Source organism: Neofelis nebulosa, chromosome 8, assembly GCF_028018385.1.
Source record: "Neofelis nebulosa isolate mNeoNeb1 chromosome 8, mNeoNeb1.pri, whole genome shotgun sequence".
NCBI classification, from domain to species: domain Eukaryota; kingdom Metazoa; phylum Chordata; class Mammalia; order Carnivora; family Felidae; genus Neofelis; species Neofelis nebulosa.
In genome coordinates this window covers 3,192,442-3,213,955 of record NC_080789.1, presented here as the reverse complement: position 1 = coordinate 3,213,955, position 21,514 = coordinate 3,192,442, and the positions used below count along the sequence as shown (strand labels likewise).

The window sequence follows — 21,514 nt, the reverse complement described above, 5'->3', positions numbered from 1 at the left end:
CCCCCCTGCACTGACCGCCCCCGCACTGACCGCCTCCTGCACCGCCTCCTACGTGCTGACCACCCCCCACACTAACCGCCCCTGCATTAACCGCCCCGGCACTCACTGTCCCTGCACTGACCACCCCCTGCACTGACCACCCCCTGCACTGACTGCCCCCTGCACTGACCTCCCCTGCGTGCTGACCGCCCCCCACACTAACCGCCCCCCACACTAACCGCCCCTGCATTAACCGCCCCTGCACTCACTGCCCCTGCACTGACCACCCCCTGCACTGACCGCCTCCTGCACTGACTGCCTCCTACGTGCTGACCACCCCCTGCACTGACTGCCCCCCCACTGACCCCCCCTGCACTGACCGCCCCCGCACTGACCACCTCCTGCATTGACTACCCCCTGCACTGACCGCCCCCGCACTGACCACCTCCTGCATTGACTACCCCCTGCACTGACCGCCCCCTACATGCTGACCACCCTCTGCACTGACTGCCCCCTGCACTGACCTCCCCTGCGTGCTGACCGCCCCCCACACTAACCGCCCCTGCATTAACCGCCCCTGCACTCACTGTCCCTGCACTGACCACCCCCTGCACTGACCGCCTCCTGCACTGACTGCCTCCTACGTGCTGACCACCCCCTGCACTGACTGCCCCCCCACTGACCCCCCCTGCACTGACCGCCCCCGCACTGACCACCTCCTGCATTGACTACCCCCTGCACTGACCGCCCCCTACGTGCTGACCGCCCCCTGCGCTGACTGCCCCCCCACTAACCCCCCCTGCACTGACCGCCCCCGCACTGACCACCTCCTGCATTGACTACCCCCTGCACTGACTGCCCCCTACGTGCTGACCACCTCCTGCATTGACTACCCCCTGCACTGACCGCCCCCGCACTGACCACCTCCTGCATTGACTACCCCCTGCACTGACCGCCCCCTACATGCTGACCACCCTCTGCACTGACTGCCCCCTGCACTGACCTCCCCTGCGTGCTGACCGCCCCCCACACTAACCGCCCCTGCATTAACCGCCCCTGCACTCACTGTCCCTGCACTGACCACCCCCTGCACTGACCGCCTCCTGCACTGACTGCCTCCTACGTGCTGACCACCCCCTGCACTGACTGCCCCCCCACTGACCCCCCCTGCACTGACCGCCCCCGCACTGACCACCTCCTGCATTGACTACCCCCTGCACTGACCGCCCCCTACGTGCTGACCGCCCCCTGCGCTGACTGCCCCCCCACTAACCCCCCCTGCACTGACCGCCCCCGCACTGACCACCTCCTGCATTGACTACCCCCTGCACTGACTGCCCCCTACGTGCTGACCACCTCCTGCATTGACTACCCCCTGCACTGACCGCCCCCTACATGCTGACCACCCTCTGCACTGACTGCCCCCTGCACTGACCTCCCCTGCGTGCTGACCGCCCCCCACACTAACCGCCCCTGCATTAACCGCCCCTGCACTCACTGTCCCTGCACTGACCACCCCCTGCACTGACTGCCCCCCCACTGACCCCCCCTGCACTGACCGCCCCCGCACTGACCGCCTCCTGCATTGACTACCCCCTGCACTGACCGCCCCCTACGTGCTGACCGCCCCCTGCGCTGACTGCCCCCTCACTGACCCCCCCTGCACTGACCGCCCCCGCACTGACCGCCTCCTGCATTGACTACCCCCTGCACTGACCACCCCCTACGTGCTGACCGCCCCCTGCGCTGACTGCCCCCCCACTGACCCCCCCTGCACTGACCGCCCCCGCACTGACCGCCTCCTGCATTGACTACCCCCTGCACTGACCGCCCCCTACGTGCTGACCGCCCCCTACGCTGACTGCCCCCCCACTAACCCCCCTTGCACTGACCGCCCCTGCACTGACCACCTCCTGCATTGACTACCCCCTGCACTGACTGCCCCCTACGTGCTGACCACCCTCTGCTCTGACTGCCCCCTGCACTGACCTCCCCTGCGTGCTGACCGCCCCCTATACTAACCGCCCCTGCATTAACCGCCCCTGCACTCACTGTCCCTGCACTGACCACCCCCTGCACTGACCGCCTCCTGCACTGACTGCCTCCTACGTGCTGACCACCCCCTGCACTGACTGCCCCCTGCCTTCTGACCGTCCCCCTGCGCACCCTCAGCCTACGCACCTCTTGCTGTGGGCAGGCACGCCGTGCTCCTCTGCCCTTTGCTGTGCTGATGCGAGCCATTGAGGCATCTTCTCACGTCTCGGGGGCCTGGGTAGAGCCTCTGTAATACCCGCCGTCCGAGCAGTTGCTGGAGGGGGCCTCAGCACCCCAGAGATGTGGGGCCGGTGTTGGTCAGTGGGGTGGCTGTAGCGAGAATCCCATAGACCAGATGGAGTATGAACAGAGTTCTGGAGGCTGGAAGTCTGAGATCAGGCCACCAACATGGTTGGACCCTGGCGAAGGCCCTCTTTGGGTGCGGACGGCGGTATCCCCACGTGAGGGGGGACCAGAGGGGGAGACCCACTGTCTTGTGACTCTGACGAGAGCGCTAATGCCACCGTGGGAACCCCAGCCTCCTGACCTCCTTTAAACCCGATCACCTCCCAGAGGCCCTTCTTCCTAACACCATCCCGTCGGGGGGCAGGACTTCAACGTACGAACTTCGGGGTGCAGAGCATTCAGCCTGTGGCCACGTGCACGGTCGGGTCCAGCCAGGGTGGGGGGCCTTGGCGTGGCCGCCTCCTGTAAAAGCCAAGTGGAAGGTGCTCCTGGCGGCTCGTGCTGGGGGTGGGGGCCGATAACTGCAACTGCCCCCTGCCTCCCCCTGCCTCCCCCTGCCTCCCCCTGCCTCCCCTTGCCTGGGAGTGCAACGTCTTTCCTTTGTCTGCTCTGGGTGAAAACCCCCGTGTCACGATAGCAGCCGGCATTCGTGGACTGTCCGCCATGGCCCTGTGGCAAGGCCTGTGGTGGGCCCTCATCATGGGCGGACCCCGGCAGACTCTGCAGTTGCTGTAGGAGCAAGTTTACGGGGGAGGCACGGAGAAGTCACACGGCTTGCCCGGAGTGGCGGTCTGCGTGGTGTGGCGCAGGGCTCAAGCCCCCGGCGTCTGACTCCAGGGCCTGCCGCCAGCCGCCGGCCTCACTGCCTAGGGTGGGGCCTGTCCACCGGCAAGTCCAGCCCCAGGGGACTTTGCTGGTTGTGGCATCTGGGGCAGGGAGTGGCTGCTCCTGGCGTGGAGTGGGCGGAGACCAGGGCTGGCTGCCCCCCCCCCCCCAAGCCCCCCCACACCCATACGCAGTGCCGAGGTGGCCCCTTAGGGAGCTGACCCCCCCGGGGGGCTGGCAGTGGTGGGCAGAACCCATGGGCCTGTGTTCAGTCCCCTTGGTGGCCCGTTTGTCGTCGGGATGGCTCACTCTGTGTCCGCGCCAAGATGGACACGTCGGTGCTCGTTCCTGCTCGACCGGGCCCCGCCCGGAGGTGTCGACTGGCACCTGGTGGGAGTCTAGTGGGGAGACGCGAGGAGGTGAGTCTTTCACCTCCGAGAGCGGGACGGGGCCTCAGAGTGGTGGATGGGACCCAGAAGCACCCGGGTGTAGAAGTCCCAGGTTTGTCTTGTTGAGGAGGGCCAGGGGCATATCATGGAAGGTTTCAGAGAGGAGGTGAGATCCGTAGGGTTTCCGGGAGGGTGAGGCTCCGGGCTCTGGCGGGGAGGTGCCGGGTCGGCTGGCTTCCCTGTGGGGTCACGTCCGTCTGCACGCTTCATCTGTATGCTTTGCGGGTTCCCCAAGGGCAGGGACCACGTCCCACTCCCTTTGTTTCCCCTGGCTGTACCGGCTCATTCCATAAATGTTGCTGAGGTACGCGGGGCTGTCTTCGGGGCCTGGTGACCACGTGCTGTCCCTGCCTCCACACCCCGCCCCACCCTCGTCCCTGCATTGGCCACACGGCCGCTGTTCAGGTGAGGGACCTGTGAATTCCATGTGACGAGAGTGCGCGTGGAGCGGTGCTGTGCCATTGGGAGAGCCCGGGACGCTGCATTCCACAGGGCACGGTCTGCTCGGAGCGCTGCTTGTCCTTGCCACGGCCAGCATTCGTGTCGGGCGCCTGTGCCTTTACGGCGCGTCACTGTGGGGCACGCACGTCACCTGCTCAGTGTCTGCCCCTGAGAGACGGCGGCCTGAAAATTCAGTGCTGTGCTGCGTGGCGCTCTCAGGCTGGCCTTCCCGGTGCCTGTTCTTTACCTCTAGGCCGTCCTGCCTTCCTGAGCAAACACCTGAGAGATCTAGACCTGGAGTCAGGCGCGCTTGCTTGATTTAGGCTGCCGCTGGCTTCGTGGCAAGGTGCGTGTCTGCCGGGAAGGGGGCACGGCCAGGTGAGGTCTGTGTCGGTCGCTGACCGTGACTGAGCTGCGAGCGGGTAGTGGGTGGGCACTGACTGGTGAAGGTTAGACCCGCTCCGAGGGGCCCCGGAGGGGGGAGGCCGACGTGTTTGCCACTCACAGTAAGTAGCAGGGAGACCTGGCTGTCAGCCTTCCGGCTTCCTGGGGGGACCTGCTGTCGCTGTGCCTTCCAGACCCCACCTGCCCCATCGTAGAGTGACCGGATGTGTGCTCTGTGCAGGAGTCAGTGGTCCTCACGTATCCTCAATGTGGGGCTTGAACTCAAGAACCGTGAGATCGTGATCTGAGCCGAAATCGAGAACCAGACACTTAACTGACCGAGCCACCCAGGTGCCCCTTGTCACGTGTCCTCATAAATCGCACTGATCCTGTCTGGTCGCAGAGGAGTGAGATCAGCACGCTTAGTTCTGCGATAGAAGGGGGACTGTTCTTTCTGCCCGTTGTTTTTCCTAAAGAATCATGACACGTAGCTCGGTGATAGATTCTGAGGGTGGCGGTGTTGGGGGGGGGGGTGTCTGAACATCCCGCCACTACCCTCCCCGTTCCCTCCCCCTGCAGAGCCCTCCCCGAGGTGGGCCAGCGGGACGCCTCCTGCAGGTGAGGGGTCAGCCCTGAGGAGGGGCCGGGAGGTGCTCTCACCATGACGCCCACTTCTGTGGGCTTTTCTGGAAGCCTGACTGGGCCGGACTCTGCCCAGAGGCCGTGGGCCGCCTTGCTGCCCCGTGGCCTGAGGGTTTCTGTGTGAAGCCTTCCCCATCTGGGTTTTTAGGGTGATGGGTCCGCTCTGCCGACGGGAGGGACAGTGGGGGTCCTCCAGCCGCTGCCAGCAGCCGGCATGCACGCTTCACGTGTCTGTCCCTGGTCCCATTTCATTTCCTGGAGCTTATTTATCCCTCTGCTTTAAATCTCATTTTTGGAAGGTGTGAACCCTCGATGGTATTTAGACCTGGGGGTGTGCACCCGTCACTGCCGTTTGCTCGTGGGCCCCTGTTGGTCCCGGTGGCTCTTTGTGAGTGGCCTGTTGGGCCTTGGGCTCTCTCCTGTGGCTGTTCCTGGTCCTGGCTTGCTGGGTTTCGTGCACTGCTTCACCTCGGTCCTGTGCGTCCAGTCACGGGGTCGCTGGGCCTTCGCGCGTGGTGGTAGGTACTCTGGGTGAGGGCCGGGCAGGCCCGCAGCCGCTGCCCCTCCCCTACGTGTGGTGGGCTCTTGCTTCCTGAGCTTTCTCTTGGTGAGGGTCCCTGCCCCACCTCTCCCATGGGAGGGGAGTCCTCAGTGCGTTTGTGGGCCTTGTTCCCCTCCACGTGTGACTCGGTGGTTTCCTTCCATGCTCAGGCCCGGGGGACCCGCATCCTTGCTCGGTGTCAACAGGTCTTCGGGCGGTGTCGCCTGGTACGCCTGGCAGGCCTGCTTTGGAGGACCCTGACCGTCGGTCTGCCCTGAGGCACGTTTTCTGGGCATCACCATTTTGCCTTTGCGTGGGCGTGTCCGTGTCGCCGGTGAGGTGGCCGGGCGTCGTGGGCGTCCTCTAGTTTCATTTCATTGCCCAAGAAACCCGGGTCTGCACTGCCCGGTGACGGGAGGAAGGGACAGCGGTGACACAGTGGTGCTCACCGAGGGAAAGTGGCACAGGTGGGGCCTTCTTCATGGGGAATGGACGCTGGGGCGTCCGGGAGGCCGTCCTCACCCCCTGCGCGCGCACACTCTCTCTCTCTCTCTCTGCAGAAAGTGCCAGCGACGCCGCCCCTTTGCAGAGGTCCCAGTCTCTGCCGCACTCGGTGACCGTCGCACTTGGCGGGACGTCAGACCCCAGCACCCTCAGCAGCTCAGCGTTAAGTGAAAGAGAGGCCTCCCGGCTCGACAAGTTCAAGCAACTTCTGGCCGGTCCCAACACGGACCTCGGTAAGTCCGTCACTGGTGGAGGGCGTGTGGTTGTGCCGCGTTCTGGGGTTACCTCGTGAGGACGTCTGTTTGTGTTGTCCTGCCAGCGAGTCCCGAGGAGGAGAGTCGTTTGTCCTTATGCTTTACTTTAGACGCGTTTCGGTAACTTGCTCCCAGTGCGGTTGATCTGGGATTTTCTGTCCTTTCTCCTTTGTGCCCCCGTGGAGCTCCTTCGGCTTTTGGAGCCACTCTCGTTTGCTCCGCAGGACCAGCCAGGCTGACGTCCCCGCTCTTCATAGTGTTCATGGGGCGCAGGGCTGGTGACCGGCGTCGTGACTGCTGCTGACCTCGCACCTTTGGGGGCTCAGGGTCGGTGTGGTGTGGGACAGGCCGTGAGTGCTCGCGGGGGGGGGGGGGGGGGGGAGGAGCCAAGGCAGGGCTCGGGGGGCAGGCCAGCAGGGGACAGTGCAGTCCCAGCCTGGTTCCCGGGGGCCATGGGAGCCGCGTGGGGGCCATGGGAGCCGCACGGGCTCTGAGGCACGCGCTTGCCTTGAAACCTCTCTGCTGGAGTTCACTTGCCTGCCGCCTGTGAGCTTTCCTTTGTACGTCTCGTCTCTGTGGAGTGTCCCTCCGCGTGGGGCGTCTCGCTGGATGCAGGCGCTCTCCGGAAGGCGGGATGTGGCCGCCGTCATGAGATGGCTCATAGCTGGGCAGGTGCCAGGGTGGCTGGCCCCGGGGCTGGCGCGCCAAGGCGGGCGGCGTCCCACTCGGCCAGCAGGTGGCGCACGAGGCACGCGGCTGGGCTGCAGGGCCTGGGGGAGGCCGGGTGGGCGGAGCCTGGAAGCCAGCGGCCCTGTCCACCAAGGTGCTCCCCTCTGCGTGCAGAAGGGTTGTTCCCCTGCACACAGAAGGGTTGTGTGCTCATTCTGTTGATGGCTTTGTGCGTGCACGTGTCACACATTCACGCAGCACCGAAGAACGTGCGGCGGAATGCCCGCCTCCCCCACCTCCTCTGCCTGCCAACTTCTGGGCGTCATCTTCCAGACACGGTGGAGGCACGTGATGTTTTACACTTGCTATTTTCATGTGATTTCAGATTTACAAAAAAGTTGCAAGAGCGGTCCAGGCGACACCCACGTTAATTCCCCAGTCGTTTGCATTTTGCCCCTTTTCGTTCTGTGTGTGTGTGCTTGTGTGTATGCGCGTTTTTCCCAAACGTTGGAGTTTGAGTCTGTTGGACACATCGCATCCCTTTCCTCCTGAGAACGTCTGTCTCTGCGTGTTTTCCAAGCGCAGAGACTCTGGGTGTAACCACAGCACTGTTGCCAGAGTCGGGACATCGCACGTCGATACGGCGCTCTTCTCTCCGCCACGGCCCACGTTCGCATCGTGCCTGTTGTCTCGGCGACGCGCTGGCTGTCTTCTTCCTCGTCCCTCATCTCTGGCGGCCTGGAGCAGCGTCCCAGCCTCGCGCCGTGTCCCCGGGTGTCGGTGTTTTGGAAGAGGGCAGGCCCGCTCTTCCGTGGTGTCCGTCAGCGTGGCTTGTCTCGTTTCTGCGGGTGAGATTCGGGCCCGTCGTTGGCAGGAAGGTCACCTAAGAGGTTTGTGGTCTTGTCGCCATGGCAGGAGGCCACCACTGGCTTGTTCCAAGTGGATGAGTCCCGTCCGGTCACTTGGTTAAGTTGGCGTCTGTCCGTTCCACTGCTGGAAGGTTCCTCTTTTCCTTTGCTAATTCAGAAGTAATTTCTAGAGAGAGACTTTGGTGTCTGCGCATTTGCACAACCAGTTTTCTTTCTCCACACGCGTGGTAATGCTGCTCTGCCCACGCCTTTGGACTTCACAGTGTATTTCCTGCGCTTGTGCTGATGGAGCGCCCGGCCTGTGCCCTGCTGTGCGACCTGCCTATCTGCGGTGCCTCAGGACTCGTCACTGTGCCTCGTCACTGCTGTTACTACAGTGGGCTTGGGGACAGCCTATCAGACCCCACGCTAATGACCGGGCCACTCATAGAGCATCCCGGGTGTGGGTGCGGCAGAGGGGAGCCTGGCAGCTGGGCGGCCGGGGTCTAGCCCACCACGGGGTGTCAGGTGGACCTGGTGCGAAGGAGTCCGCTCTCAGGGTTTGAGGATATGCCTTAGCCACTTGCTTTTCTAGCCCGCCAGCACAGCTGTGCCCCAGAGGCGGTGCGGGGAGGTCGAGTCACGGAGGGAGGGTGGGGATGCTGAGGACACTGCTCTCCGGCCCCCGGAGGGAGCGAGCCTGGTCCTGCCCCCGCTGTCCTCGTCGGTCCTCCCTGTGGCGCTGGCGGGGCCGGGTGTGCAGATCCAGGGGACGATGCGTGTGCGGTGCCCGAGAGCGTGCCCGCACGGGATGGACGCCGACCGGTGTGGTCGGTGCCTTGTTCTGGTTCTGTTCTGGTTTGCCTTGGGCCGTCTCCCTTCAACTTGATTTTCCGGGCACTGACGTACGTGGTCACTGTGTGGTCACTGACAAGTCAGGGTGGTTTGCTCACGTCCCCCTGGTTGAGTTAAGCGGTCTCTAACAGTAGGCGGCGAGGAGGTGGTCGGTGAAGACGAGCTAGGTCTGACGGGAGGTGCAGCTCTGGTTCAGGATCGGGGCCCCCGTCAGGCTTCTCACGGACGTGGTCACGGATGCGGCTTGGGGAAACCAGAGTCCTACTTAGGAACAAAGCGGTCACAGCCTGTCGGCAGAGGGGCCGCGTATGGGCAGGATGAAAGGTTAACATGTACAAATGAGATTCTTTTGTTGGGCTGGTGGCCTTCCGAGCTTTTTCTCTCTTCAGCCTGCTAGTTAAGTATTAAATCTAACACCAAGAAGCTAAAACCAAAGCTTTCAAATTTAAACAATTACTGGATTCGTGTGTAGCGGCAGGAGAAAACACAGCCAGTGAATTGCCTGTTTTTATAAGGCATTTAAGATAGCTTTGGAAGACAGTGGAATATATTATCTTCACATTACATAAAAGACATAAGTGGCAAATATTTGCCAATGTTGGAGAAGCAAATCACTGATGTGAGAAGTGCCCACAGAAATGATTCTACCTGCTGAATGTCATTTCGTCGGCGGAGAGCTGTTTCTCTTTGTTTAGCTTGTGCTCGGTTATGAGCCTGGGGATGAAAGTAGCAAATAGAACTTAACAGCTCATTCTGCTCTTAGCATTGACTCAATATTTACTTGTGCAAAAGGCTGCCTGCTTTGAAGCCCGAGAAAATGACACTTGGAGACGTTCATTTTTATTGCGTGTGGCTGCGTGGGAGTGGGATCGGGCCGTGTGCAAAACACGCGGGTCCCGAGGCCCGCGGAGCCAGCACCTCCCAGGCGTGGGGCCTTGAGGTCAAGGGTGTGAGGCGCCCGGCCCTGGCACTCCGGGTGTTCAGACGCGACTAGAGAAGGAGCGAGGCCGGGTGCACGGACTTGTAGTTCCGAGTGAGCACTGAGGCTGGCTCGAGGCTGATGAGCGTCCGAGTAGGAGGCAGGGAGGCGAGGCGGCTGTTGGGAGGAGGGGGTCTGTGGAGCTGTTCACCCCGGAAGCGAGACTTGGGAGTTAGCTGTCCCCACAGGGCCTGGGGCTGGAGGACAGTCCTGCGGGGCCGTGATGGCGGGACGAGGCAGTTCAGCCCCAGTGTCAGGCCCTGACTGCGTGACTGGAGAAACGAGGTCCACCCTGCGAGGTCTTGTGACCAGGCGGTCATTTACGTGAAGTGCCCGCATAGTTCACTCGCTCTTGGTGTGGGCGCTGGGCAGAAACAGGGAGCCAGACCCCCGGGGCCCCTCTTTCCAGGAGCTGACATTCCCGTGTGAGGAGACGGGAAGGTGGGGACACACACACGCACATTCAGGGCTCTGGAAACTACCAGAAGGTGCTAAGTGCACGCGGAGAACAAAACTGCCGAGGTAAAGGCTGGGTGCTGCTGGAGATGAGCGGCCAGCAAAGACCCTTGGGAACAGGCTCTTTTGTTTCTTCATTTCTTTATTTAAAAGTTTCCTTATTTATTTTGAGAGAGAGAGAGAGAGAGAGAGAGAGAGAGAGATAGCCAGCCGGGGAGGGGCACAGAAAGAGGGGAGAGAGAGAATTCCAAGCTGTCAGCATGGAGCCTGACATGGGGCTCGAACTCACAAGCTGCGAGATTGTGACCTGAGCCAAAATCAAGAGTCGGACACTTAAACGACTGAGCCCCCCAGGTGCCCCTGGAATAGGCACCTTTAAGGGAAGGTCGATTTGAAGGCAGGGAGGGGTCTTCCACGGGCAGCCCGCTTCGGGACAGGGCCCCCAAGCCCTGAGGCCCAGGGCCTGGTGGGGGAGGGCTGGCAGGGGGACAGAGGCCAACAAGCAGGAAGGGGCAGGTCCTGAGGGTGCCGAAGGCACAAAGGAGGAGCTCAGCATGAAGCCTCTGGAAGGTTTTGAGCCAGGGGAGCAAAGCTTGACACAGGGCATCTGAAATTTCTTCCACGGAAGAAAGATCCACGGGAGATATCCAGGCAGGGTGTCGCCGGCATCCTGGGGCTGCGGGTGGGTCCTCGGGCAGCCACTTGGGAGTGTGGAGGGGTAGGGAAGAGATCAGGGTAGCAGACTCGGGAGGGGGCCGAGGCCGTGGGCTGGGGGCGCCGCGGGGCTGGCAGAGGGGCGTGCTGGCGCCTGGTTGGACGTGGAGCCGGGTGGACTGGGGAGCGAGGCAGGCCCAGACCGTTACGGTGGGAGCCTAGGGCCGTAGGAGGGGCTGGCTGGTACACACAGAGACGCGTTGTTTCTCTGGGACACAGAGTCAGGTGCTCATGAAACAGAGCCAGGGAGGGCAGTGTGTCCAAGTAACTGCCCACGTGCTGCCGTTTTGGGTGCTTCCTTTGTGCTGGTGCAGCGCTCTGTGCGCATATCCGTACGTGTGGACGTTCCCCAGCTGGCGCCCCGTGCGTGCGTCTGTACGTGGGGACGGTCCGTGGCTAGTGCTCTGTATTCCTCCACGGGGATGGCCCCTGGCTTGGCAATAGTTCAGTTTACTGTTTCCAGACTTTACGATGGTGCCAAAGCGATGCGCATCCAGCGGAAGGCGTACTTGGAATTTTGAGCTTGATCTTTTCCTGGGCTAGCGATCCGCGGTACGCTCCTCTCGTGATGCTGGGCAGCGGCCACGGCTCCCGTCAGCCTCTCGATCGCGAGGGTCAGCGGTGGTCCACCGACGACCGTTCCGTCCCTCACCTTCTGCACGGTGTTCGAGCAGTTACACGAGGCAGTCAGCGCCCTGCTGTGGACTGGGCTTTGCGTCGGCTGGTTCTATCTCACCGTAGGCTGACGTGAGCGGCCGAGCCCGTCAAGGTGGGCCGGGCTAAGCGGTGGTGCTCGGCAGCTTAGAGCATTGAATGCAGAGACGAGTCAGAATGTGTGGCAGTGGCCCTGACCCCGACGTGCCGGCTCTCTGCTCCGGGCGAGTCTGGCCCTGGTTTGCAGCTGAGGAGGTTGAGACTTGGGTGCAGCAGGCGGGCCCCGGGGCCCTATGGTGAGGTTCTGGGGGGTGGGAGCCGGTCCCGATGCCGGCCCCCCCTGCACTTATTCCCGGTTAGCGTGGCCACCGGCCTTCTCGGTGCTCTTCAGAGGCCTGAGGGAGAGGGGTCTTTCCATTCCCCAGGGCCTCCTCAGAGAGCCTGGGGCAGAGGGCTTGCCCTGGGCGCTGCGGGATGACCGCAGGCTCTGTGGCCGGAGGGCGCTTCTGCTCTCCCGGGTCCTGGCCGTGGGCCGGCAGCGCCCCGCATCGCCCTCTGGTGGCCAGGCGCCGGCCCTGCAGCCGGAGCTGCGCGGCCGCAGCAGTGCACCTCCGAGCGTGTCCTCAGGGCGAAGGTGGTCTTGGGGAGCCTCGGGACGGCTGAAGGGTGAGAGGGGCAACAGGAGAGCTCCAGCCAACCCCGCCTTTCCCTGGAGTCTGCCTGGGGAGGATGACACTGGGAGCTACCCAAGAGCGGAGACCCCCGCGGGGCGGGGGGTGGGGACTAAGGGCCACCTAGACTTTGTGGTTTGTGCAGCCTCCTGTAGCAGTGACTCTCTGTGTTCTGTGCAGGCCACCCCAGCCGCGCGCTGGTCTCAGACACGTGCTGCTTCTCCCCCCTGCCCTGCTCCTCTCCTCCCCTCCCCCCTTCCCCCCTGGTCTCGCTCTGACCCATACCACCCGCACCTCACTTCTCTCTTCCCTCCTCCTGCTCCTCCCCCCCAACCTTGGCCTCTGCTCCTGCCCCCTGCTCCCTCGTCCCTCCCCTGCTCTTCTCTCCCCAGTCCCTCCCCCTCTCTCCCTCCCCTCTTCCTTCTCCCCTACCTCATCCCTCCTCCTCCTCCTGCTCCTTTCCCCACCTTCAGGGCCTGACCTGACCTGGCTCTTCCTCTCAGGCCTCCCCGCCTCCCAGGCTTCGGCACCACCGTCCCTCTGCCCCGGATTTCCGCGTGACTCACTTCCTCCAGGTCTCTGCTCAAGTGTCACCTCGTCACGTGGATCTCTCTACTGAACCGTGGGCAGCGTCTGCCTGACGCCCTCGCCCCAGAACGCCCCACCCGCTGTGGCGCCTCCTCAGCCGGCTCTGCCTTCCCGCAGAGCACCCTTCGCCCTCGGCCCGCTGAGCGACGGCTGGACGTTTCTGCCCTCCCTTTGGGCACACCTGGTCCCCTCCCTCTGCTTTTGTTCCTTGAATTACTCAGTGACTCCCGCTATCCGAACGATGGTGCCACAGCCGCACCACACGTCCTGTCACCGCGGGCAGCGTTCCTGCTGCTTGCCCTGTCAGTTCCACCCCGCCTGCCCTTCAGAGTCTTTGCCCCGCGTGGGCCCCGCTCTCAGCCGGCCGTCCTCCCACCCGGGTCGGGGGCCGCACACCTCCTCCTTGGCCTCGTTTCTCCGCCCTGGCGCTTTTGTGAGCGTCACTAACACGGTGTTGTGGGAGGTTAGAGAGATGGGAAGGAGGATAAAACCGACCGGCAGATTTGCCACTGTGGGGGCCTCTGGCGGCTCGGTCAGTTGAGCGTCTGACTTGGGCTCAGGGTGTGATCTCCCGGTCTGTGGGTTCGAGCCCCACCCTGTCTGTGCTGACGGCTCAGAGCCTGGAGCTGCTTCGGATTCTGTGTCTCCCTTCGTCTCTGCCCCTCCCCTGCTTGCTCTCTGCCTCCCTTGGTCTCTCAGAAATAAATGAAAAATGTTAAAAAAAAAATCGCCACTGTGCCCGCATGCTGAGCGTTGTGGTCTGTGCGTCCTGCCAGCTGCCGAGCTCCCCTGGGAGGTACTCCCCACGTCGGCTCCCCGTGTCATCGCGGCCTTGGGACGGGAGCACGAGGGCCCCGGGGACACACCGCCCCCAGCGTCCTTCCTCCGGGCCACGGGTCCGCCGTGGGCCGCGCGTAGTGGCACCCCGCTTGGAACAGACCAGACCGAGTGTGACGCGGCGAGAGACGGTACTTCCTGCAGGATCGTGAGCAGAGCAGACCCGCAGTTTGACAGGAGACCTCTCCGGGCTCGTTCAGGGAACTCTGTTGAGTGATGGTTTTCTGTGGGTGATCCTAAGAGCTAATGTCAAAAACACGTTCGTGAGTCTCCTTTACAGACTTGAAAGTCAGTCTTTCACACGTTTGTCTTTTCACTCCGATACTTGGCTTCGTAGGGTTGGATGTTGGCGGAGCGCGTGACGGGGGTGAGGCCGCGGGGCCTGCTTCCTCCGTGAGGGTGAGCGAGGGGGGCGGGGGGCCTACACGCAAGAACCGCTGCTTGCCCTCTGCAGCTGTGACGCCGCCCCCCCCCCCCCCCCGTCCTCTCTGCCTCTCATCGCGGCTCAGGTGCCCGTTTGACCGGCCGACGCGGGGTGCCTTGCGTTGAGGGCTATCAGTGAGCACTTGCGTCGGCTGCGGGTGACAGAATCAGACTCGGGGACTTGGAGACAACTGGGGTTTAGTTTTCTCCACGTGACGCGGGGGGAGGTAGCTTGTTGGCGTTGGCTCGCTGCGTTGTCATCAGCCATCGAAGCCGGGGGCGGCAAGATGGTGGTCGCCGTCTCGTGCGAGGTGAAGGGCAGTCACCCCGGCACCTGGATTCGTATCAGGAAAGCAGAGTATGGCCAGAGCTGGGTCACACGTCGACCCCTAGCTGCAAGGGACCCTGACAAATGAGTATCTCGTGCGGCTCAGCCGTCGGCACTTTGAAAGTGGGGTTCTGGTAGCAGGAAAGAGGGAGGGATGGGCCCTGGGTAGACAGCCACCCCCGTGCGTCGCTCAGATGGATTTGCAGGTTTGCGTCACCTCCCCGGATGTCTAGTTCCCTGAGGTCAGAGGCCGTGTGGCTGGTACCTAACCCTGTGCCTGATGCACAGTAGGCCCCAGAAGACGTTACAGTTGTCTCACGCGCTGTGCAGAATAGTGGGTGTGGAGGGAGCCGATGGGCACACTTTGGAGTTCACGGGCAGACACAGCCTTTAGAACGAGCTCTCCCCCGCCCCGTGTTTTCCCCAGAAATGGAGCGGACACTCTGAAGGGCCACAGGCCATTGCAAGCGGGGGTCTAGCTCTGGAAACGGCAAAGAAAATGACGTTTTCGTTTTACGATGGTTTGTGCTTTCTGGAGTCTGTTACGAAAAAGAACGACCACCAGCGAGATGAGAACTGGTGTGTGTCGAGCCGAGCCGAGCCGAGCTGAGAAAAGAGCCGAGCCGAGGAAGGTTGTAAAAATGCGTTAACTCAGGAAAACGTGCTGATGCCTTCGGACCCCCTGGGGCTCAGGGTGTGAGGGGGAGCCGTTCCCCGCGGACGGAGAGGTGACGGAGCCTGAGTGGGCACAGCTGGGGTCCGCGGCAGGAGGGTCACAGCGGGGTCTGGAATGGTGTGTGCCGACTGCGGTCCCGGGAGCCCTAGCGGAGGACTCGTGTCGCTCGCGGCCCTCGGCCCCAGGCGCTGCTTCGCTCCGAGCCGTCGCGGAGGCGGTGGGCTTCCGGGCTTCGGTGCGTTGAAAGGAGGGAGTCTGGCCCTCGCTTGGCGTGATGATGCCGTGTCTGAGTCCGTTCCGACCACGCTAGCGGGACACCGGACTGGGGCTTCTAATGACAGATGTCCATCTCTCACCGTCCCGGAGGCTGGAAACCCAGGGCCCAGGTGCCGGTCCTTACGTGGCCATGGTGGGAAGGGGGCTCCCCGGGGCCTCTTGTGTAGGGACCCTGACCCCACCCTGGAGCGTGGCCCTCAGGCCCTGCTCGCCTCCCAGAGGCTCCACCTCTAGACCCCGTCTTGCTGGGAGCCAGGATCGAACATGTGAATTCTGGGGCCACCAGCAGCCACTTTGCTGGATGAGACGCAGCAGTGCTGGGTCACTTGCCCACGGAAGTACCTCCCCAGTTTGGTGGTGACCGTACGTGATAGATGGAGCTGGCGGCCTCCCGTCAGTCCCATTTTGCAGACGAGGAAACTGAGGTTCGGTAAAGGAGGAGGACGTGCCTGAGGTTAGGGCTGACTGGTGCCCGCGGTCCTTGGGTTTCTCACCCGGCTCCCTTCGCCCTGCTTGCCGATGTGCCCATGGTGAGCCCCAGGACACAGGACCTCCCCTCTAGACATGTGGTGTGGGAGGAAGTCATACAGGGTTAAAGAAAGAAAACAGGAAGAAACATCTGGCGAGTGGGAGCGGAAGGCTCGGGAGATGAAGGATAAATCCGTGCGGCCTTGCACCTGGATTTACTGGGGAGAGGCAGTTGAAGTTCAAGTCGGCAAGAGTAAGGAAGGCGCTGGGCTTTGTGGAGGGAGGCGAGGAAAAGCACCTTTATCCTGGATTTATTGTGGGAGGGGAACGTTGCCAGTATGGCTCTGGTTTGGTTTCTAGCCAGCTCTTGAGAATAATATAAACGGAAGGCTTTCTGGTAAAATCTTAGACTATGTGCAAATTGGTCCTAAAGGGAAACAGTTCAGGTTTGTTAGAACGCTTAAAAAGCCAATGTCATTTTCTTAGGATGAGTTACTCTAAGAAAATTAGGTGAGGGTATCTTTTCAAACCCACTTTTTTAGGAAAACTTTTTAATGTTTTATTTTATTTTTGAGACAGAGAGAGACCAGAGCAGGGATGGGGGAGGGTCAGAGAGAGGGGGAGACATAGAATCCGAAGCAGGCTCCAGGCTCCGAGCGGTCAGCACAGAGCCCGACGTGGGGCTCGAACCCACGAACTGTGAGATCGTGACCTGAGCCGAAGTCAGGAGCTCAACCGACTGAGCCACCCAGGCGTCCCTTCAAACCTACTTTTAAACCCATGATGTAACTCGTGTGTCTGTCCAGGGTCCTAGAAGGGAGAGTCGGCACAGCACGGAGGGTGAGGAGCCACCCCCCCCCCCCCCCGCCCCCCGGCAGCCTGCCACCTCCTGCTGACTCAGCACCTCAGCGACAAAGGACATGGAGAGCAGGGCCCAGGCTGTAGGCCCCACGAGGTCCCCTCGCGCTTTGCCGTTTGCCAGCAGAGCGGCCTCGACAGTGTTTTCAGGCTTCTTTGACTTTACTTCCTTCACCTGTAAAATGGGTACAGCGACCCTCGTCTTGGAGGCTTGACAGCTAATCCCCAGAGGTGGTGAGTGCAGCGCCTAGCACGCGGTGGGCCTGCCCTCCTGCCTGTGCGGCTTTTCTCCTCCCTCTGCCTCCTTCCCCCACTGTTGTCTTTCCCACTGAGGCGGGGAGGATGCAGGTCGGTTTGTTACCTTTATTTCCGGTTAATATTGTATCGTAAGCCTCTGCCATGTGGCTCAGTCTTCATAACTGTCGTTTTTAATGGCTGTATGATGTTTTAGAAATGATCTCTACTTAAAGTTTCTATTAAAATTGCGTATCTGTCTAAATCAGCATTTGATTTGTATGTCTAATCAAAACCTAGGCGTTTAATGTAAGTGTTCAAAACACGTAATATAATTTACGCTAACAGAATCGCTCCTTGGTGTTCTGGACGAGAGGAGGGGTAAGAATGCACATGAGTTTGTCACTTAAAGTTTGGAGACTGGTCATGTTTAATTTTTTGTTTACTAGTCTTAAATTTTTTTTTTAACATTCAGTTTTGAGAGAGAGAGAGAGACAGAGAGACAGAGAGACAGAGCATGAGCAGGGGAGGGGCAGAGAGAGAGGGAGACACAGAATCCCAAGCAGGCTCCAGGCTCCCAGCTGTCGGCACAGAGCCCGACGTGGGGCTCGAACCCACGGACCGCGAGATCATGACCTGAGCTGAAGTTGGATGCTTCACTGAGCCACCCAGGCGCCCCAACTAGTTTTTTTTTTTTTTAATTGAAAAAGCTACATTATGCAATGTTAAAAAGTCCAGGTTTGCCCCCGAGGGCGTCCATGACCGATGGATCTCCTCCCCCCGCGCCCCCACCCCCTGGTGCCACAGCCCCTCCTTGCTACCTGCTTTCGGAAGCGTTCCGTGCGCGCGGGCAGCCGTGCAAAGGCGTGCAAAGGCGGGCTCCTCCCCGGTTCTTTCCGAAGTACGAGTGGAAGCGTGCTCACCTCCCGGCCCTCTTTCTCACCGCGTGCGTCAGGGCTCCTGAGAGCAGGGGGGGGTTCAGCGCACACCCAGCCTTCTCTCCTGCCCAGATGGCAGAGCGCAGAAGGATCGTCGTGTGTTCAAGGAGCACGTTCTTTCTCACGGTTGAGCTGAACTCCACGGAATATACAGAGAAGCATCTGGAGGCATGCTCGGTAGCGTTCAGCGTGTTCACGAGGCCACGTTACCAACACCTCGTGTGGTGTAAACACAGAACGTGTAGTCAGTCGTCGGAGTTTTTTGGTAGAACGGCAGTGACAGAATTGGGGATGCTTTGTTCTGTCCGCTGAAGAGATGGCTCTGCCACGGCCCTTTGGGTCGCCCTGTTCGGTGTACCCGTGGTGAGGCGTCACTCGCCCCGGGATTAAGTTACGTCCTGGAAACAGGAATCATCCGCCCTGTGACTTCGAGCCCACGTGCGGGCTCCCGGGCCGGCTCAGACGCGTATGCCTTGTGTACCGGTTCTGGGATCACAGGAGGCTCAGACCCGGGCTCAGACCTGGGTGTGCGGTGGAAACTGTGGTCCAGGGTGGGGGGCGGCCCTTGCAGGTGTGGGCCCCCGAGCCCTGTCGCTGCCCTGTGTGTCGCACATTCTTGGTGCACAGAGCCCTCGCAGCCGGCGGGGGCGGCAGGGCCTTCCCGTGTCAGAGCGAGTGCCCGGTCAGAATTAAGCCTCGACTCTGACTACGGAGTCCGTGCACCTGCAGCTCGTGGGGCCTTGGGTCTCGCCTGGTACGGCGGGCCAGGGCTCTGGGACAGGTCACAAGGTAGCCTGTTCACCTATTTCAGGCCCCTCAGGGTCATTGCTGTGGTTGGGAGATGCCCCCCAGGTGACTTTTTACACGCGTTTAACAACCAGTCTTCCGGTGGCATCTGAGGATGGGGGAGGTGACGCCCGTGCTTCTCCCAGGGCCGCAGGGCTGCTGGTGTGCGTGCAGGGCCTTCCCGGGGGTCCCCTCTGTCCTGTGTGCTCCGTGTCCCGTGTGCGGACGGTGCTCTGACGGCCGGCAGAGGCGTCTCTCTGACCCACGTGGGCCATGATGCTGTGATGCGTCTTGTGACTGTGTGTTTACAGTCTTTCCCACAAGCAGAAGGTCAGTTCCTTGGAGCTAGGTGGCTTCTGTGCGAAAAAGACCTTTTACGCACTATTGATCAAACCCTTCCTTTTTGTCGTCCTCCCCTCAATACGCTGGTTGTTCTAGAAGTTTATGATGCGGAGAAGGAGGAAATATGGAATCAGAAACGGGCGTGGGACCCCTCCACCTGGTGCCCTGGGCACGCCCGCTGCCTTTTCCTGACCGTGGGAATGCCCGTCATCTCTGCTTTGAGGCTTACACCCTTTGTCCTTCGGTTTTGCTCCCGTTAATGCCTTTTGTAGAAGATGTGGCCTATTGAAGTGTGCTTAGCAGGTGTTTGTTGGAGGAGGTCATAGTGGGGTTAGGTGATTTGAACTCGCTTTATGGAGTGTAGCAGCTGACTGTCACTTCTTGGTTGGCCTGTGGAGGGGAAGGTTGGCCTTAAGGAGGGGCGATTTTATCCCCGGTCTGCTGCCGAGGGGCTGGGGCAGGGCCCCCGCATCCCCAGGCTGTGGTGTGACCTGTGATCAACCTCGGTGACCTTTGGCCTCTGGGGAGCGCGTCCATGCTAGGTTGTGTATCAGGGTCTGGTTGCTCGGCTGTGGTCTAGGACGTGACTCGTTACTGAGCTCCGCGTGTGCAGGGCAGTGAGTCGACCTCAGGTTCCTACGGATGCTCGACAGTGGGCGTCTGGATATGCGACGTGCTTGTTTTGGCGGGGTGCAGGCGGTCACTGAGGCCACCGTGGAAAGGCTTCGGTGCCTGTCACTGGGCCGGCCAGGGAGGCCAGTGAGGAGGTGGTAGGGGGACAGAGTGTGCTGGCGCGTCAGAGGCCTTGTGGGCTCAGCTGTCCTGCCCTTCATCCAACAGAAGTTTAGGGGACACTTGGCAAGTACCAGCTCCCTTGCTGGACGGTGACGTCCCTCAACTTGACGGCTGTCTAGGATCCCGAGGGCCACGTCTTGCCTTGCGGGTGTGATCTCAGTGGCTGGAGGTGGGACGAGGCCGCCCCAGGCTGGGGGACGGGTGCGAGCCCGGCCTTGAGGGAGGAGGTGTGGAGGTGGGGCAGTGACGACTGCACGTCAGCAGAAGCCACACGGCCACCTGGACGGGGCTGCCTGTGGTCCCCGGCCGAGCCGTGTGCGGCTGTAGCGGCCGGGCGCTGGGTCTCAGGGACCGCAGAGGCGGAGTCACGGCGTCGGGGGCAGCCGGCCGGCACAGCGCGTGCGCGAGGCTGGGTGTGTTTGAGGGACCTGTGTTCAGCCTGCCGCACCGCAGGCTGTCGGGTCTTGGAGAAGGCGGTAGCAGTGCCAGGTGGGGCCCCGGCTGGGAACCAGGGCACGCGGTTCTGGGGCAGCCCCGGGGCAGCGGGAAGAACACGGGCCGTGGAGGGGAGGGGCTGAGAGCCTGGGTTCAGATCCCGTCTCTGCCACCGTCAGACCTTCTAGTTGCTTGTTTCATCCTTGGCCTCAGTTTCCTCCTCAGTGAAGTCAAGGAATCAGTGCGGGTGTCGCAGAGGTCGGGAACTCTTGACGCGTCGACTGTTCTGTGGGTAATTGGGAGCCATGGAAAGTGTTTTGGGGGGGAGTGGACTGATCAGAACCGTGCTTTGGGGAGGTTAATCTGGCTTCTGTTCCTCTGTGATAATCGTGCTGTAGGGCTGCGAGTGACAATGTACGGGTGACACTCTGAGATTCAGCAGCAAGTGAATTAACCGTGCTTTGAACCGTAGCTCTTTGGAACTCCCTCGTGCTGTTTGTGGGTCTGATGGAAGCTTTGGCTCCCCTGCCCTCCTCCTCCTCCTGCTTTCTCGGGGCACCAGCCCTTTCTTCTCTGCACACCCTGTGCTCACAGCAGGCTCAAATATAATGAGGCTGTTTGGAGCCGGCTGCTAGTGGGGGATCGACATGGGAATGTGGGAGCGTCATGTATCACGAGGATCACAAGGGGCCCCTGTGACGCTGGCTGTGCGGCCCACTCTTGTCTGTCACTGTGTTGGATGCTTGGCCTCGGATCCTCCTCGGCCACCCTGGCCCAGCGGGCGGGCCCACCCCTGCCCAAGCCGCGGGCTGCTGTCCTTCTGGCGGCCCCGAATCCCGCACGCCGTTTGACCGGCTCGCGGGGGCCGAAACCTAACGTTTCCGTGAGTGTGGATGAGGAATGAGCGGAAGGCACACCGTGGTTTCGTTTTAAAGGTGCAGCCAGGTGACTCGGTACTTTGGAGCGAGTTTCTTGATCCATGTTTTATCACAGCACTGTTGTCAAATTTGGAAGTGCCACCAACTTACGTTTCCTAGTCCTCGTAAACTTAAATTTGCCTGTTTCGACTTTCTCTTAGCTTTGATCTCTTCTTGCTTTGGTTCTTTGTAAGCCATCTGACAGTTTTGGTGGCGCTCACCATGTCAGCATGTCCACAGCGGATCCTGCTGGCGTGGGCCCCCCCCCCCCCCCCCCCCGCTGTCCCACCACTGCCCACCCCCCACGGCCCCCCGGTGCTCCCCACTGCCCCGTTCGTCTCTCCAGCAGCCCGGAGCTCTTTCTGTGTGCCCGTCGCTTTCATTTGGTTGTCCCTTTACTTTAATGACCTTCTAGATCAAACTATTAAATACTTCACTGAAGTACACTCTTTTCATCCATTTATTCAT

At 61.4% G+C, this 21,514-nt stretch overlaps 1 protein-coding gene and 1 non-coding gene across 9 annotated transcripts in view; one reads left to right on the top strand and one right to left on the bottom strand.

Moving 5' to 3' along the window:
* TBC1D22A (TBC1 domain family member 22A) overlaps positions 1-21,514 on the top strand; it is a 326,013-nt gene that overhangs the window by 22,841 nt on the left and 281,658 nt on the right. For 6 of the 8 annotated variants that reach the window (XM_058740974.1, XM_058740973.1, XM_058740971.1 and 3 more), the window contains exon 4: positions 6,102-6,278. The exons of the other annotated variants lie outside the window; for them this stretch is intronic. In XM_058740974.1, coding sequence (XP_058596957.1) covers positions 6,102-6,278 — 177 coding nt within the window. The remainder of the gene's footprint in view (positions 1-6,101; positions 6,279-21,514) is intronic. 8 annotated transcript variants of the gene reach the window in all.
* Positions 16,411-16,495, bottom strand: TRNAR-UCG (transfer RNA arginine (anticodon UCG)). The gene has a single exon. It is a non-coding gene; the product is annotated as a tRNA-Arg (tRNA).